This window comes from Lolium perenne, chromosome 7 (genome assembly GCF_019359855.2).
Source record: "Lolium perenne isolate Kyuss_39 chromosome 7, Kyuss_2.0, whole genome shotgun sequence".
In the NCBI taxonomy this organism is placed as follows: domain Eukaryota; kingdom Viridiplantae; phylum Streptophyta; class Magnoliopsida; order Poales; family Poaceae; genus Lolium; species Lolium perenne.
In genome coordinates, this window is record NC_067250.2 from 124022575 (window position 1) to 124040480 (window position 17906).

At 43.2% G+C, this 17906-nt stretch overlaps 1 protein-coding gene across 1 annotated transcript; it reads left to right on the forward strand.

Annotated features, from left to right (window-relative positions):
- Window positions 1-1243: 1243 nt before the first annotated feature.
- On the forward strand, window positions 1244-11378 carry LOC127318514 (IAA-alanine resistance protein 1). The gene is made up of 11 exons (XM_051348994.2): window positions 1244-2073; window positions 2160-2243; window positions 2335-2384; window positions 3597-3648; window positions 5403-5507; window positions 5813-6078; window positions 7652-7801; window positions 7938-8045; window positions 10528-10629; window positions 10708-10752; window positions 10976-11378. Exons 1-11 carry the CDS (start codon window positions 1716-1718, stop codon window positions 11126-11128), a joined length of 1473 nt encoding a protein of 490 aa, XP_051204954.1. The 5' UTR covers window positions 1244-1715; the 3' UTR covers window positions 11129-11378.
- Window positions 11379-17906: the final 6528 nt, after the last annotated feature.

Here is a 17906-nt window from a genome sequence, read left to right on the forward strand (position 1 = left end):
TCTGCAGGTTGCTTCGAGGCCATGAAGAAGCTGTTCTCCCGGCCGGCCGTGGCGGCGAGGAGGAGAACGGCGATTTCTTGGTGAGCTGGCATGACGTCCTTCTCCTGGCCGGCCTTGGAGGCGAGGGGGAGTTGGTCAGATGCTGGTGGCTCGCTTCTCCGATGAGATCCAGGTTAGTTTGGGTATGTGGCCGGATGGAGTTCATCTGTCCCCTATCTCCTTCGATGTCTCGCCATGGAGGTGCTGATAGAGATGGAGGTGGAGCGGTGATCTCTGGACGGCGCATGCTCCTGCCTGCGAGGTGCTACTTTTTCGAGCTCATCCACGCGCGAGTCAACTTGGCTCATGCGATCTTCTGCCGGCATGGCGGCGATACTTCTACCTCCACTGCGGAGGCCTTCATCGACGAGGCTGCTGGAGCTCGGCGCCTTCTCTTCATCAAGTGGTTCGTCCCCGGTGATCTCGAAGGTGGCCGGTGGCATCGTCTTCTCGTCGGAAATGGAGCTGTCGAGCGCTGCTCCGGATCCTCGGCGGTGACGCCTTGAGGACGCCGGCGATTGGTGGCGGCGGCACCTGTGGGACCTGATCGCGTTTTCTTCTTTAGTTCTAGGGTGCTTTCTGTAAATCTAGAGGGCCTTTCTTCAAATATTTGGTTTCTCTGGACAAGAGATGTACAAGGTCCTCTTTGTAACTTTTACCTGCCACGTTTGGAATGAGATATTCACTGGGCCCTTCTCTTGTGCAAAAAAAAAAACAGTTAACTGAATCCCTTCACACTTTTTTTTTTTTTTTTTTTTTTTGAGACCCCTCGATCTGTGTTACAGCTGTAGTATCTGAACTTATGCACTAACTCAACACCACACTCACACCACACACACACGCACACCACTAGTGCACAAGTTAGACTCTAGAACTATACACACAGCACACATAATTTGAGTGTCCCTAGGAGCTAGTAGTTGTGGCACATATGTGTGGAGGGGGTTTTATTTGGGACCCAGAGCCCCGGTGAGACATCCCAGAAAATTCGGCCACCAACGGGACTCGAACCTGGGACGGGCTGGCCGGCCACTGCCGCGCACAACCACTGCGCTATATGCGCGTCTCGAATCCCTTCACACTTGGTCAGTTACAGCATGACAACTCACTTTGCAAATTGCCGACACGGGACGGGACCAGGCCGGGTGTGAGCTTGCCGTTTTTCCCTGGAAGAAGGGAAAGAAACAGCTAAGCTGGGCACCGCTCGAGGTCTCGGCTGATGTCGGCACGTCGGCACTCCTCCCTTCCCCGTCCTCCGGCCACTGCTGCACCATCTCCAAATCAACTGTTCGTTGCTATCCTTATCAGATATCTCTCCCGTATAATCTCGCCTATTACTGGTTCTTATCCAAGTGCTTCCCAAATCGCACAACACTTTTCTTTACACCGACACAAAGCTTCTCCGATTCCGTCGACCTCGACCGAAGCCCGATCTGAACTCAGGCTCGGCGTACAGGTTTTTTTTTTGTGTGTGTTAATTTTGTGGCTAAATTAAATTACTGTGTATAAAGGGATTCCGTCGGAGTAGATGGACGTGGTAACCTTTGGTGCGGTAGTGGGCATAGTCCTCCTGCTCTTCCTGCTCGTCCTCGCCATCACAATCGAGGGCACCTGCCGCAGCCGCAGCCGCTCCTCCTCCGCCGCCTAGTCTACACCGCCGCCTCCGTGTGGCGCCAATGCCCCGCCGCCTCCTCGCCCTGCTGCTCCTGGCCGCCGCCGTCGCCGCCGCGGCTGGAGACGGGCCCTCCTCGGCCTTCTGCCCCTTCCACGTCGAGGAGCCCCACGATCACCATGACCACGGCCACAGCTGCGGGGGCGCCGGCGCGGGTGATCCCCATCACGAGCACCACCACCACCACCACGATCACCACCACCATCAGCCAGACGAGATCCGGCGGCTCCTCCCGGAGGAGCTGGCCGAGGAGGCGGATCTCGAGCTCGAAGGCTTCGGCCACCACCACCACCACCACCACCACCACCACCACCACGACCACAGCCACAGCGACGTCTTCCAGCCCGAGACATCGCCCATGGGTCAGGATTTCCACCCCTTCTATCCCGTATATCTTGCGCGAAATGTGGGCGCCCCGGCACGGCTGAGAATTTCGGGGGTTTGGCAGGTCTCTGGCTAAAAGCGATGGGGTGCTCGCTGCTGGTCAGCCTCGCGTCGCTCGTCTGCCTCGTCCTCCTCCCAGTCATCTTCTGTGAGTTCCCCGCTTCACCCATTGCAGCCACTTTTTTGTTCTGAATATCTGCTCACGTTCTGACTTTTTTGCTTCATCTGGAATTTCGCAGTTCAGGGGAAACCCTCCAAGGCCATGGTGGACGCGCTTGCGATATTCGGGGTAGGCGCACACAACTATGCAGTTATTAGAAGCTTTTCTTAGGAAAAACATCAGTCTAGGAGCAAATTGATATGCACACCCACCTTACTTGACTCTGAATTTGTTGTTTGGCTAGTATGGCACTAGAACTGGAGTACTCATTTAGTCTACATTCCGAGTTCTACTGCTATCTCTGATTGTTCTGAAAAAAAGTACTGTCATCTCGGATGAGTGATGTAGCTTGAAATTGCTTTACAACAAAGTGATTTGCGTTATGTGTCAGGCTTGCTTGTTTGCCAACAATTAAATTCCATCTGGACTTATATGGATTGGCTTTTCGTTTTTTAGCAACGCGTTGAGTTATTTAGTTCAGATTCTTAGGTCCTCGTTTAGAACTAAGTGGTTGTAAAGTTTTAACTCTGCGAAATGGGAACTCAGAGCTCATCCTGACTCCAGAGTTCAATTTTTTTTTTGTCGTGTATTTTCTTGGGGATTCTCATGATTATTCGAAAAACATTTCTGCAAATCCGGTCAAGTCACTTACGGTCTTACCAGGTGCAAGTGCAAACAGGAAATTTGTTGTACATGCTATGAATTTGTTTGGTGGCGTGAAGAATTGGAGCTGTTCGCATGCATAAACTGCTCTTGGTTAAGTTTTTCAAAACTTAGCTTGTGTTAAATTGCATATGAGGCACTTTGTCGTGAACAAGCAAGTTACACGTGTGTTATTTTTTTAACACCTTTTGCTGATATGTTTTGCCTATCAGCTCATATATAAGTGAATGGATACAATGGGCAATGCAATGTGATACCATTTTTTTTAGCTATTTAAATGGAAATTATATATGTGTTCAGAAAGATCATGCATATGCATCCTTATTATGTGCTGTAGCTTTATAGGTGGCTATGATTTGTAAATTATTGGGTGGGAACATGATCAACTGTACAGGAATCATATCATTATACTACCTCTGCCCATAAAATGATGTCTTAGATTTGTCTAAACTTGAATGTATTTTAGACAAATCTAACACATCCTTTTATGGACGGAGGAAGTACAAAAAATTGTAGCGGAAGTTATCTAACAAAGAATCTGAGATGAGATATGCGTCACAATTATTAGATTTCCTTGTTTCCTGTAGCCAGTACATGTTTTACTTTATTCTGTTTTTTAGGTTCCATACTGGATTGCTGTAGGATTGTTATTTATGATGAGTTCTGATATTCCTGCAGGCAGGAGCAATGCTTGGAGATTCATTTTTTCATCAACTGCCTCATGCTTTTGGTATATCCATTGACGCACTGTATGTTATTGTTCTTATAAGTTGTTCATGTCTTCATAGCTCTATTTTTCATAGAGGCAGAATTGGTGTTTTTTGGTGAAAATATATAATGGAAAAGTTTTTTAACTGAACATCCAAATTCCAAACCATTTTGCCATTCTATTTGTGCCGAGCTGCGAAGCACCGATACTTCAAACTTCGCCGTGTCCGCGTACAATACTTCGCCGATACTCCCGATAATCGGGCGATACGTGTATCCCAGCAGTATCGTGTTTTCCGATTTAAAAAGAAAGGAAAAAAATGCCGATACTTGGGCAATACGCGTATCACAGGAGTATCGACTATTCCTAATTTTTTTTTTTTAAATATGCCCGTATGGCGCTGGGGACGTTGTCGACACGGCTGAGACATGGGAAGCCCAGCCTAAGCTCACTACTAACCCTAATAATCAGTGCGCTCTCTATCTATTCGGTCGATTGACCATCAGAGCGGATCAGGAGCGACTGAGCGCACCGTGGCAGTTGCTGCAGGTCTTGCTTGCTTCTGGGTGTGCGTGCTTGCTTGCTTGCTGCCAGGCTGTCCTGTGTGGTGTTGCTTGCTGCTGGTGCTAGGCGATGCAGCCATTGATGTATTTTGCAAGCATGAATGGGGCAGTATAATGATTGAGGAAATTGATGAGATGATCATTCGGACTTAAAACAGACATGGAGACAACAAATGTGACAGATTTTTCATAGCATTCAATTATTCTTTGTCTAAATCACATGGCATTTTATTAATTTTTATATGTATACTCGCCGTATTGCTATTACTCCCTCCGATCCATATTATTTGATGTTAAAGTAGATGTATCTGCAACTAAAATGTGTCTAGATACATCTATACTAGCATCAAGTAATATGAATCGGAGGGAGTACTAGAAATTGCTATATACCGTGTCCCCATATCCGTATTGCCGTATCGGTGCTTCATAGGTGCCGAGATCTTCAAAACTAGACCCTATTTTGATATGTTTCAGTAAATATTGCGGCATCAGTTTTTCTATTGGATCTGTGTGGTGCGTCGAATGCACCGTGTGTTAATGCAGCCGGTAGCTGGCCCTCAGCAGAATGTTGCCTTCGACATAGTGTGCACAATCCCAAATCTTTCTTCTATATGCTGTTTATCTAACTTTGTAAAATTTAGGAGCGTTTTTGTTTGATTAAGTTCGTTTGTAGAAAACGTGAAAAATATATGCACTGTTCAGTGAAAACCGGAAGAAACAAGAAAAAAAAACTAGAAGAAAACCCAACTAACAAGCAAGATTCCTGAGCGTTCGGGTGCTAGTTCCTTCAATTGTTCAGTGACAAATACTCTGTTAGCGGACTGCAATTTTGGGATATCTAGTTGATGCTCAAAATATTCCATTAAACCATATTGCTTGCCCTTTTAACTAATTGTTAAGAGGTGTGGTACTTTAGTATTGAATATTTGAACTTCAGCACACTTCATGCAATGGTTTGTTCCTCATGATGATTTTCAACTTGGAGAAATATGTAGTCATAGCAATGATGCTGTTATGGCCCTGTAATTTCCTAGGTTCCTGCTTGAATCATATTTTCTTCTGTGAAATTTCCAGGGATTTCCAGTGTCTTCCAAACATGTTCTAAGTTCTGCATTTTTTTGCACCTTCTGCTGGCTCTGTTAATCCGTGATACCAATCTGCCTTAGCTGCACCCTTATTTGTTGCATGTGTTATTTTTCTATGGCTACGCAGGTGGAGGGCATTCTCATTCACATGACCACGAGGATCACGCTCATGCTCATGATGAGTCACATGCACACTCTCTGGAAGACCTTTCTGTCGGCATGTCTATTTTATGTGAGTCTACCCTACACACCTATATGAAACAGTCTTTACAATTGTGAAAGCTGGTTTTTACCCATAAAGAGAAAAGCCTTCGCAATTATAACATGCCAAAAGGTGGACAAATATTGTTTATTATTTCTCAAAGACGGAATTATGTTAGCTGGAATGCTATTGTTCTATAGGGTATTCATTCATGTTGCATGTTGGTCAACATATGTACACGAATTGAACAAAAGATAAGCCATATTATAACCCAGTAACTGCTAATTTTTTCCTCTGCATGCAATATTCATTGAAACTATAATCATTTCATGCAGTTGGTATTGTATTGTTCTTTATTGTCGAGAAGATTGTGAGGTATGTTGAAGACAATGCTCAAAATGGGGTTCATAGCTTGGGCCATGGGCATCATCATCACCATCATAAACGAGAAGACACCAGTGATAAGGCGAAGTTGGATCACAAGAAAAGCGATGATGAGGTTAAAGATACAGATCAAGCAGACAAACAAACTTTGCATGATGGTGCAATTGACAAAATAGATGATGCAGATCATAAAGAGTCAAATGCTACGATACGTAAGGTATATCTGATTCTATTGATACAAAATTATGAAGCTATCCATTATGTTCTCCTACGCCTTCAATTATTTTATTATTGCATGAGCATTCTGTATCTTATATACCTGAGCGAGGCGCTGCGGACCCTATATTCCAAATGTGCATTGTAAAATCCATGGAAGAAATTTGCAAATTAGTAGACCCGCAATACCATGCTATGTAAGCAAGCTGCATCAGTTTGTTCTTTTTGTGCTGGAAACAGTCATATTTCTGTACCAAATTTCGCATGTGTGCATGTTACAGCATGAATGCATGATGCACATCCAGTATTTTTTTTTCAAGAAAATTCATGACATTTTGATTTGGGCACAAGTATACGTCATATATCAAATGTAGGGCATGCCACCAGCCTGTTGTACAAAAGCCTCTTTATTGTTTATTATGTGGTTCATTTCATTTACTTTGTGAACAAAAAAATGCCATGGTTGGAAAACAATGCCTTTGCACTTGTTAGTTGCTGAAAATAAAGCTTACCTAAACCCCACAAATAGTAAGAGAACAGTACTTTTGTGATTGGCAACTTGTCTGTACAAGCATGGAAAATTATGTACGGAGTATTTGTGAATGGGGGATTGTGACACTATGAAAGACTGGTGAGCAACAATTGTGGCAACAATCCAAACAAACTGACTGCGAAAACATAGAAAAGGAAAAAAAAACATAGCAAAACGTGCAATGAAATTAAAAACGCAAGGGGAATCTCTTTATTTTCCACCCTTGCCGAATAGTTAAGGGGAAGCTGTTCTGCTCAGATTTAAATAGAAGCGTGATTTGCCCATATTATCCCGTTGTTTTGTTGTCTGGTGCTATAAATACTTAGCAGTCAAACACTATCATGGACTTCATTAAATTTGAAACTTAGTGCACCATGCTTTCCTATAATATGCTTCACTAGAAGCAGGCCGTCGTATTTTTCCTGCAACAGTGTATAACGAGTGATTTTCTTGTTATTAGGAAGCGCATGAGTTTCTAGATATGTAGACATTTGACTATTAACTTTTTTGTGCTGGAGTAGAAAGCCTTTTCGTTTCTCATTGCTTGGTTTGCTTTTGCAAGCTTTGTACTTAAAACTCTCAATGTTATTGATTTTCCTGCAACAAGGTACATTGTACAGATGCATGCTAATATGTGATAGTAAATATGATCTATAATGCTGTTAGGCAGCATTCAGACCACATTTAGTTTTTTGCTTTTGTGTAGCTAGATCAATAGTAGTATACACAGTTCTTCTACTGCATTTCCACTTTTGACACTACATGGAAATGTGGAACCAATATGCGCATCATTTCTTGTTTCCGACGGAAATTCCCATCAGGGGCTTAGGGCAGCATGTTTTAGAATATACCTCAGATTTAGGGTGTGTTAATAGCATAAGGGAAGTCTAGGAGGGTGGCATAAAATTGGAATTTTAGAGGCATTCTACTGTAACTAATCTTTAATCTCGGCTGTTTGGTGAAGCCTCTTGTATCATTTGGGACTGGCATTTTAGGATCACACGGTCAGCTTATTGACTTAATGTCTTTTTCTGATGAACAGAGGATCTCTTCTAGTTCCAGTGCTGCTAACAAAGAGCCTGTCAGTTCTGGAACTGATTCTGCCCCCAGCAAACCATTACCAAGTGAGGATTCCACTGTTTCCAACTCAAATCTGGTGTTTGGCTACCTTAATCTTTTCTCAGATGGTGTTGTAAGTCTTCTGAATACTCTCTTGTATCACAGCCATCTTTATGTTTTTATTTCACAATAGTTGTATATTAGATTTTTTACTTTTTGCTAGGTTAGATTTAATGGAAGTTCATACAATAAATATATGAATAATGCAGCATAACTTCACTGATGGGATGGCTCTTGGAAGTGCTTTTCTGCTACATGGTTCTGTTGGAGGGTGGTCTAGAACTTTATTTCTTCTTGCTCATGAACTTCCTCAAGAGGTTCGCTTCCTCCACAAGTTAACTGCAGTTTCAAATCTCAGTTACAGTATTAGTCTCCTGTTGCATCCTAGTATTCCGAGTGTTACTTCTTTGCAATATTACGCAGTATCAGTTCAAGTGTGTATAATTAGGCATTGGTTCTACTCCCTCCGTTCCCATGCTTGTGGCGTAAATCTTATTGCATGGTACAGTTATGTTTTACGGTCTTGCGATATTCCGAGACTATATCCAAGTGCATCAAGGTCCAGAAGATAAGAATCCAGTTCACCACCAAGTCTATCTCTGTGACCAACTATGATTACTGATTATTTCAGTGTTTTTTTTTGCATTGTCACATGGAAACTGCACTCTAAATAATACATTAACTCCATTGTATGCTAGTCCGCTATTAGCTCAGCAAGTTCTGCGTGAGCGGAAATACAGGTCAAGGTATATGAAGGAAAAGCTGCTAAAATTGATGTTTGACCTATCATGCTTGAAGTTTGATATCTTGCATAAACGGGAAATGCTGAGTGTTTCTTGGTTAATTGGACCAGAAGCTTAGTTAATCGTATTTTTTCAATGTCATTAGTCTCTGGAATTCTTGCTGTGCCATTGCTTTATTGTTATTTAAGAAAATGCCATTGATCCGTTAGTTTTAGTTTTTTTTTTTGTTATTGAGAGGCATTACTGTGAGGTCAATGCCCTTTGACCGGCCTGACTAAGATAAGAAGAGATGAGAAGTCTCAAATACCCTTGGCTGTCTTGGAGAAGGAGGGTTCGTTGCAGTGTACGCTGCACAAGTTCTGTTTGTTGACACCGAGTCTAGTACCTTGATATAGTATCGTGACTTTTTTTAACAATAACACAGGACTTTTTATCCTCCAAACTTGTCATAGCATTGTGTCTAGTACCTTGATGCAGGAGTATCAATCTGACCTGTATATAAATAAATTACGTAAACTGGCAAGGAATTAAGTTGATTAACATGATTACTATTCTAGTAAAAAATATTCTGTCAGCAATAAATAAATGAAGAGGTTTGTTCAAAAATTACCAAGCCACCAAAATACTAATGCAGCGAGTAATAAATCACATGGTTATACTTTCATTAAGATTGTCTCATCATTCTACATGTACGTGACGTGAAATCAAGAATTTACTAGTGTTGTCAACCACTGACAATTGCTAACTGACGTATATTTGTAAAAAGCTAATGCATTATTAGGCACTACCGGATCAGAACAGATATGTACCTTGACAAATAATCTGCTGCTTCCCAGTCGCGGGCGCTTGGCATCCCGACTGCTGGAGTCAGACACTTGAGGTTGCGGTCAGTGGCTGATGGCAATGCCATGGCGGCGGGGATCAGTTAACTCATCGGGGCTTGCCACTTGAGGCCTCGTGGAGTATACCTGAATTCATGATAGTGTGACACAGCTAGTTCGGCCATCAAATTCATCTGCACGTTGGGATTTGTGATTGGGTCAATGCAGCAGGCCAGCAGCCATGCTGGTAGTCTAATGGCTGGGTATATGACAATTAGCATAAATCACGTCGCAGTTTATGAAATCGGCGAGTCGGTGGAGCGGCGAGAAGGAGTGCGACCCGGCCGCACCCCAGCTTCCTACACCAAGACAGAACTCGCAGTGCACGCTCATGGGAAGCTCCACGGGCGTCTTCCTACACCAAGACAGAACTCGCAGTGCACGCTCATGGGAAGCTCCACGGGCGTCTGGAGGTCCAAGCCTGTGACATGAACACCGCCCCTGCATCGCCACAACCATCACAGGCCGCGTCCGGCCGTGTCTTGCACTTCCTGTCTCCCTCGTACAAATCAGCGCGCATGACTCACTAAGGGATGCGTGAGGTGTTGCCTGAGCTTGGACCTATCCTCGAATTCGCCGGGGCTGCACCGGCAGTCGAGGTGGGATGAGTCGAGTTGAGAGGTCGTGATCATTCGCTGCCCTGTCGTAAGTTGCTCCTAGTGTACACTCATTTCAGTAATTAGAAATGTGCTCTCCATTTGAGCGCCTACCTATCAGAATCCAGGGATTGGAGTATCTAGAAATGGGGTGTTGCCTGCACATACATCAAGTGCAAGCTCAGGTCAGTAATTAGAATTTGTGGTAGACTTATCCTATCTCTCCAACATAGCCAAGGGCATTTAAGACTTTTCATCTCTTCTCAGCTCAGCCAAATGACTTTGACCTCACCGTAATGCTTCTCCATGGCAAAAAAACGAAAGAAAAAACTAACAGAAGAAGCATTTTCATAAATAACAGTAAAGCAATGGCATAATCGGAATTCCAGGAGAGACTAGTGGCATTTGCATACATCACCCTTAGTTAAATTACCTTCAGTGATGTTTGTTTTTGTTTAAGTGTAGGAGTAGGATACTTCGTTTCAGTTAACATTTGTTTCATGAGTAGAACAGCTTCATTGAATCATGAAAGTGTGGTCATATTTTTTCTGATGGTGAACTTCTCATCTTTTTGTCAAGGTTGGGGATTTTGGAATCTTGGTTCGCTCGGGATTCACTGTATCTAAAGCCCTATTTTTCAATTTTCTCTCTGCGTTGGCTGCTCTTGCTGGAACAGCACTAGTGAGTTCTTCTATCCTCTCCTGAAATGGAAGTATTATCATTCAGGGTCGAATGCCTAATTCTCTGCGACATGTGCAGGCACTGTCTTTGGGAAAGGATCCGGGACATTCTTCTTTGATTGAGGTATCTTTATTCTATCAAAAGTTAATGGTCCAGTTTCTACTCAACAGAAACCAATTAGTTTCTCATCCATATTACTTGATAGAAATAAATATATTCTTTCTTTACTTCTTTTGGAGACACCCCAAGACAACCAAATTAATGTCCATTCATATTACATCATTATTTGATAAAAGTATATCATGTATTTTCTGTGTTGCTGATACCTGCCATCATACTTCTGCAGGGTTTTACTGCTGGAGGTTTTATTTACATTGCTGTTGCCGGAGTCCTACCACAGATGCATGACCAGAAAACTACACTGAGCAACTCAATGACTCAGTTGGTTTTCCTGACAATGGGAATGCTGGTTGCTCTGGGGATATCTCTAGTAGAATGACCTGGATCTCCATTTCTTTGTAGCTTTAGCGTTGAGCTGCCCTTATACCAGTCTGGTCACTGCATCACTAGAAGATGCAGCCTGAAAGAGCGACTCCCCTGATATTTTGGTGCAAACATAGCAGAATATTTTGTCAACTAATTTAGTTTCGCTTGCATCATTAGCGTCATTAATATAGGTCTTGGCAAAGACTTCACTGGACCTTTAATCTTGTGATCATGATTATATGAAGGTATACATCAGTGCATCACCGAGTCTTGTCTGGTTTACCTTTCTCTTAATGAAAGAGCCTTGCTAGGGTTTGTGGGGGTGGGGTTCTTGATCCTGAAAGATGTAATGGAGTCATGGAGTAGTATGCCAATGATGAGGAAATGAAGGTGTAAACTTAACTTTGGTCTTCGCTAATTGTAAGGAGCCGCTGATTTAGCGTAAAGTAGCTCAAAAAGTTCCGCAGATTGGGTATTACTTTCTCGTTAGCCTGATCTCCACCGACAGTGTGAATCCCCTTTTCCCCATGTCCCATCTTTGGGAGGAGCTAAGAGCATCTTCAACAGGCGTTCTAAACGACGTTGTATCCAAAAAAGTGACTAGATTAGAGGCGCTCTAAACGACGCTGTATCCAAAAAAGTGACTAGTTTAGCGCGTGGATGCAAATTAATGCTCTAACAGGTGCTGCATTCGGCGCTGTAAAATAGAGCTTGAAGTAAAAGCGCTATCTCGTGCACTATATCTACCGCGCCGAAAAGAGCGCGCACGCAGAAACAACTACCTATTTTTATAGGTTCAAAATTTAGAGCTTCTATTGGAGGTGAATATGGCCTTGCGCGCAAAACGTGGATGTAGCGTGCTGTAAAGTGCTTTTACATCGCCGTCCTTTAGAGCGTCTGTTGGAGATGCTCTAGCATCTTCAGTCGCGTGCCGCGTTTGACGGACGTCGCTCTCCAGTCGCGTCCCCCAAATGTCGCCCCAAACAAAAAAAAAAACCATTTATGAGTTTAGGGTTTGATCCCGACACCTCTATGAGTACAAGGTTTATTTCAGACTTTACTCGAAGTAAATAGAACTATTTTAGAGTAGGCTATGGTGAATCGGTCTAGAACACAAACACGTACTACTACATTATTCTGGCGGAAAGTCCCAACCATTGCTGGTGGAATTTTTTTTTTTGAGGGGGAAAAACTTTATCATAGCTCACAAGAGTTTACAGAGTTATGATTACATAATTCCCTAACAGCCAAAGGAACTGGAGCAAACCAAATACTGCTACTATTCCTGTTCCTAGCAAATTGAGCTAAATTATGAGCAGCTCCATTACATATTCTCCCAACTTTAGACACAACACAAGCGGGCATGATCCTTTTGAAATCCTCAATGTTCTTATAAACCTGCCAGCTCTTCGAGACGTTCGGGGACAGACTATTAACAGTATACACTGCCACCGCACAATCAGATTCTAGAACTGTAGGTATCAGGTTGTGAACTACCGCCAGGTTCATGCCCTCCCAGATTGCTTGAGCTTCAGCTTCTTCAGCGCTTGCGCACTTGCCACCGATCAGACTTGCTGCAAGGGTAATTGATCCGTGATGATCACGGAACACAATACCATAGGCTGATTCCTGTGACGCAGAGCAAAAGGCAGCGTCCACGTTAACTTTCAACTCGCCACTTCTCGGCGGGCTCCAAATGGCCTGGTTGTCCTGTTTACTCCTGGGAACATCTTGTATCGAAGTAGGAATGTTAGTATTACAAACAGGAGGGCCGCTAGACAAACCTTGATCAAAGTTACTGCTTGGGTTTTGGAGGAAGCTCTCGTAGCCTAGCAGGAAAGCGGAAGATCTTGCAATAGTTTCCTTCCCCTCCCCATGGTATACATCATTCCTGAGGTGCCAAGACCTCCAGAGCAACATTAAAATTTGGCTTCTCTGTACTGTTTCAGCATTCATGAGAAGGATCTGAAGCCAGTCTGTGCCCGAATAAGAGAAGGTACTTTCCGGTGGTAACTGCCAGTGATTCCTCATCTCAAGTCTCAAAGCTCTCGCTTTGGTACATTTGACTGTCGCGTGGAAGGAACTCTCTTCTTCTGTTCCACATAAGGTACATGTGCTGACTATCGCAAGCGTTCTTTTGTACTTGTTTTTCATAGTAGCAAGATTGTCACATGCCACTCTCCATCCAAATATTTTCACCTTTTTTGGGACATTGGCCTTCCAAATAACCTCCCAGATCCTCCTGCTATTATCCGGGTTCTCACTGTTACCCGCTCTCCACCTTATATTGTTCTTCAGGTTGTATGCCAATCTGTATGCGCTCTTCACCGAAAAGATCCCAGACGTCTCGTAATGCCAAGCCACGAAGTCATCACAAGGCGTTACGGGCAGTTTTAAATTTAGGATCCAATCGGCATCTTGCAAGTAGCAAACTTTATTAACAAGGGTCTCATTCCATGATTTACCATCCGGTTTCAACAGTTGATTTACACGCCGGATTCTTGACTTCGTCTTCCCTGGGGTGGCTTTCATCTTATAGTCTCTCGGTATCCAGTTATCCCTCCAAATGTTCACATTATTTCCGTTGCCAATCCTAGTAATTAATCCCTCCTTAACCAGCTCAAGACCATGCTCGATCCCGTGCCAAGATGGTGAAGCATCTTGCCTGAAAACAGTATCCAAAATATTGCCACGAGGGTAATAGATAGATTTCAGCAATCTTGCACACAAGCTGTCTGGTTTAGTAATTAATCTCCAACATTGTCTAGCAAGTAAGGCTTGATTCATTAAGGCAGTATCTCTGAACCCTACACCTCCCAAGTCTTTAGGGCTGGTAAGAATGTCCCATGCTGCCCAATGTACCTTTCTTTTCTTCTCGTCCTCTCCCCACCAAAAATTACGGACGAGCTTCATATAATCTTCGTGGAAACCAGCAGGAAGTTTGAAAATGCTCATAACATGAATGGGAATGGCTTGTGCGACTGATTTAATAAGTTCATCTTTGGCACCCATAGACATGAGCTTCTCAACCCAGTTGTTAAGTTTTTTGGAGAGTCTATCCTTCAAAGGTTGGAACTTTCCTTTGCTCATGCGACCCTCTGGAGTTGGGTAACCAAGGTACCTATCTTCAAAGCTTTCTCTGGTAACCTGCAAAACCTGCCTCACTTCTTCCTGGATAACATCAGGGCAATTCTCACTAAATAACAGTGAGCACTTGTTTACACTAAGCAATTGTCCAGAGCCATTCTCAAACATCGAAATAGCTTCTTTTACCAATTTGGCTTGCTCTCTTTCTGCTTTGAAGAACATAAGACAATCATCAGCAAACATTAAATGTGAGATACCTGGGGAAGATCTGCAAATTTTGAGCTCCTTAAGATCATATGATTCAGTTGCCCTTTTGATCACCGACGTCAAGCTTTCAGCTATAAAGAGGAAAAGGTATGGAGATAAGGGGTCTCCTTGCCTTAAGCCTCTTGAAGGAATTACAGTTTCAGTAAGCTGACCATTGACCTGCACAGTGAACCTGACTGACCTGACACAGTTCATCACCCAGTTCACCCATACTTTGTCAAAACCCCATTTCAGTAGGGTACCTTCCAGGAAATCCCAGTCTACCCTGTCATAAGCCTTAGTCAAGTCCAGTTTATAGGCACAAAAGGAATGCTCGCCATTTTTGGATCTATGAATGGCATGGAAACATTCGAAAGCAATTAGAGCATTATCAGAAATTAGTCTGCCAGGAAGGAAGGCACTCTGGTTTTCTGATATGAGATCCTTTAGAAAGGGTCTGAGCCTATTCACCAAACATTTTGAAATGATTTTGTATATAACATTACACAAGGAAATTGGTCTATAATCCTTGAGCTCCGAAGCATCATCCATTTTTGGAATAAGAACTATCTTGGTCATATTGAAATTTTCCGGCATATTACCAACCTGGAAGAAATGTTTAACAGCAGCACACACTTCTTCCTTTAGCAAACCCCAATTTCGTTGAAAAAATCTGGCAGGTAAACCATCAGGGCCTGGTGCTTTTAATGGGCCAATTTGGAACAAAGCATCTCCAATTTCTTTCTCAGAAAAATCCGCAAGCAGAGTCTGGTTGATCTGGTCCGAAATCGCCGGTTGTATGAGCTCAATCAATCTGGAAGGGTCAACATTAGGGTCATCTGTATAAAGATTGTTGAAAAAGTCAGTGGCCATCTTAAGGAATTCGTTTTCATCAGTGGTTTCCGTCCCATCTCCTCTCTTAAGTTTTCTAATTTTATTTTTCTTTGCTCTGCCAGTAGCTTTTCGGTGGAAAAATTTGGTATTTTGGTCTCCTTCTTTAATCCATCTTATTCTTGATCTTTGTTTCCACATGATCTCCTCCCTGTGGAGAACTTCATCCAGTCTAGCTGCAACTTTTTTTATTTCTTGAGTGTTGCGATTGTAATTTCTTCTTTGCAGAAAACCTAGTCTCTTCCTGAGATGCTTGATTTCCTTATTAATGGAGCCAAAGCTGACTTTGCTCCAAGCTTTCATGGAATCCATGGTAGCAGCAAGCTTACTCTGAATTTCTTCTAGGTTCCTAGCAGGTGCCTGATGTAGCCATGCCTCCTCCACAACATTAGCAAAACTCTCCTCCCTTTCCCACATGGCTTCGTACCTAGGAGGTAGGGAGTTCCTCTGATCTTGGTCAGTTCTGAAGTTAATTAAGATGGGACTTATGTTGAGAATAAAGGATAAGTCTGATCATCCTTGGTTTGTTGCTGGGGATTTTAATGAAGCTTTATTCCAGCATGAGCACTTCTCTGCTGCCAAGAGGAGTGAGAGACGCATGCTGGATTTCAGAGAGACGTTAGATGCCTGCAACCTGCATGATTTAGGTTTCTTGGGGCTCCCTTGGACCTATGACAATAAACAGGTGGGCAGGAAAAACGTGAGAGTTCGCTTGGACAGAGCTGTGGCTTGCCCGAGGTGGATCCATCTCTTTCCACATGCAACTGTGGAGCACGAGTTCGTATTATCCACAGGAGATGTCTTTGGCATGCCAAACCATCGACGCGACTCATGGCAGAATTAGTACGGAAGTGGCGGGCCTTGCGATGGCACGATCCACTTGTCGCGCACATGGCGGCATGCGCTCATGTGCGTTGCGTCTGCCCGATCGTGTTCTGTGCATCGTCAGCTACTTCACGTGGACATGAATGAATCAAGGAAGAAATGAGGTCAGGAAGAAGAAATAGACCATTCGGTGATCTGAGCGAATGAGCCGACGGGATCGACTTGCCTCCGGTGATTTCTGCTCTGCTCCAACAGCGACTTCACGTGGACACGAATCAATGATGGAATCGACCATTCGCCTTCGCCCGATCGACGTAGTAGGCATTTGTTATGAACAGTAGCCTAGATTGTAGACTGCAGAAATTACACTACTGCTCGGTCCTTTCTCTCACTGGTCGATCAGCGTCAGCCGTCAGGTGGACATAACTTTGTCTCGCAGCCCATACCTTTTGTACAGGAAGTTTGGAACAGAGTGCCCATGGCCGACAGGAGATATGAAATGGTTTTCAATAAGTGTCTGTCTTGTCTTGGGGAAAAGAACAAAAGGAGTAGATCCCACACCCCCGTGAGAACAAGACAAAGGCATAAGAAAATTAACAAAGAAAATTGTAGAATCGTCACTCTAGAAATAAGCAATTCAAATTTGTCTAGATTCACATGTATATACAAGTTAAAACACGTCTAGATACATGCGAATATAGATAAAACTGAGCCACTAATTTCTGAAACAAGGATTAAAATTCTCCAAAACAATTTGAAAATCCTTTGGATCAAGGAAGCCCCGACTCATACAACCCTTTCCTCTATGGGGACCCACTAAATGAAAATAGGCCGCTTGAACCAAGACCTATTCTCATAATAGGCAGCAACCGAACCTAAATAGGAAAGGAGGTGACTGCCTTTTTTTTGTCAAGAAATATAAAAAAGGTGAAATGTGGAGCTAATATGGCTGGCTACAAGTATAACTAAAGAAAGATGGGATGAGGGTCATGCGAACTGTTAATAGGAACTACATAAGTTATGGGGAAGTTTCCGCTCACCACATTTTGGTTTCCGTGTGAACTTTTAGGGATGCAAGCGGACGTCCCACATAAGTTGTTAAAGCAGTGGCAGTACAATACTAAACTAATCGGTAAAAAAATACTCCCTCCGTTCCTAAATATAGGCAATATAGTTTTTGGCAAGAATATTAAAGAACACATTTGGAGGAAAAGTTACATCAATTTTGGGTGAGATTACCCCTGACTAATTGACGTAAGAATAGAGGAGTTTGCATCAGATAAGAAAACATAATAAAATTCCTAAGAAAAGTTCCATACAAACGGTGCAACGCAATGCACCTTATATTTGGATTTTTCTTAAAAAACTATATAGCTTATATCAAGGAACCGAGGGAGTAGGTGCAACTCACTTGACTCATATTGACTATGGAGAGCGGCATATCGGGCGCCCTTTGCATTCTTAGTTGTGTTCATTCTTTTCCTAGGTAGGATTCATGAGGCTTGAAGATTGATCGTGTGGATATAAACACTTGATTATCAACATACCCATGCTTAAACCTATTACTACTAGATGATAAGAACTTTGAGCTCAAGCTACAACGTTGCCATTCCAATTTTCGTGTTGGTTTGTACTCTAGCTAGCTATTAGTACAATTTATATCTATACAAAAAGAAGTTACTCCCCCATCATGGAACGGTGGGAGCAGCAGCTTGTTAGGCATTGCCGTCATGTATGGCCGG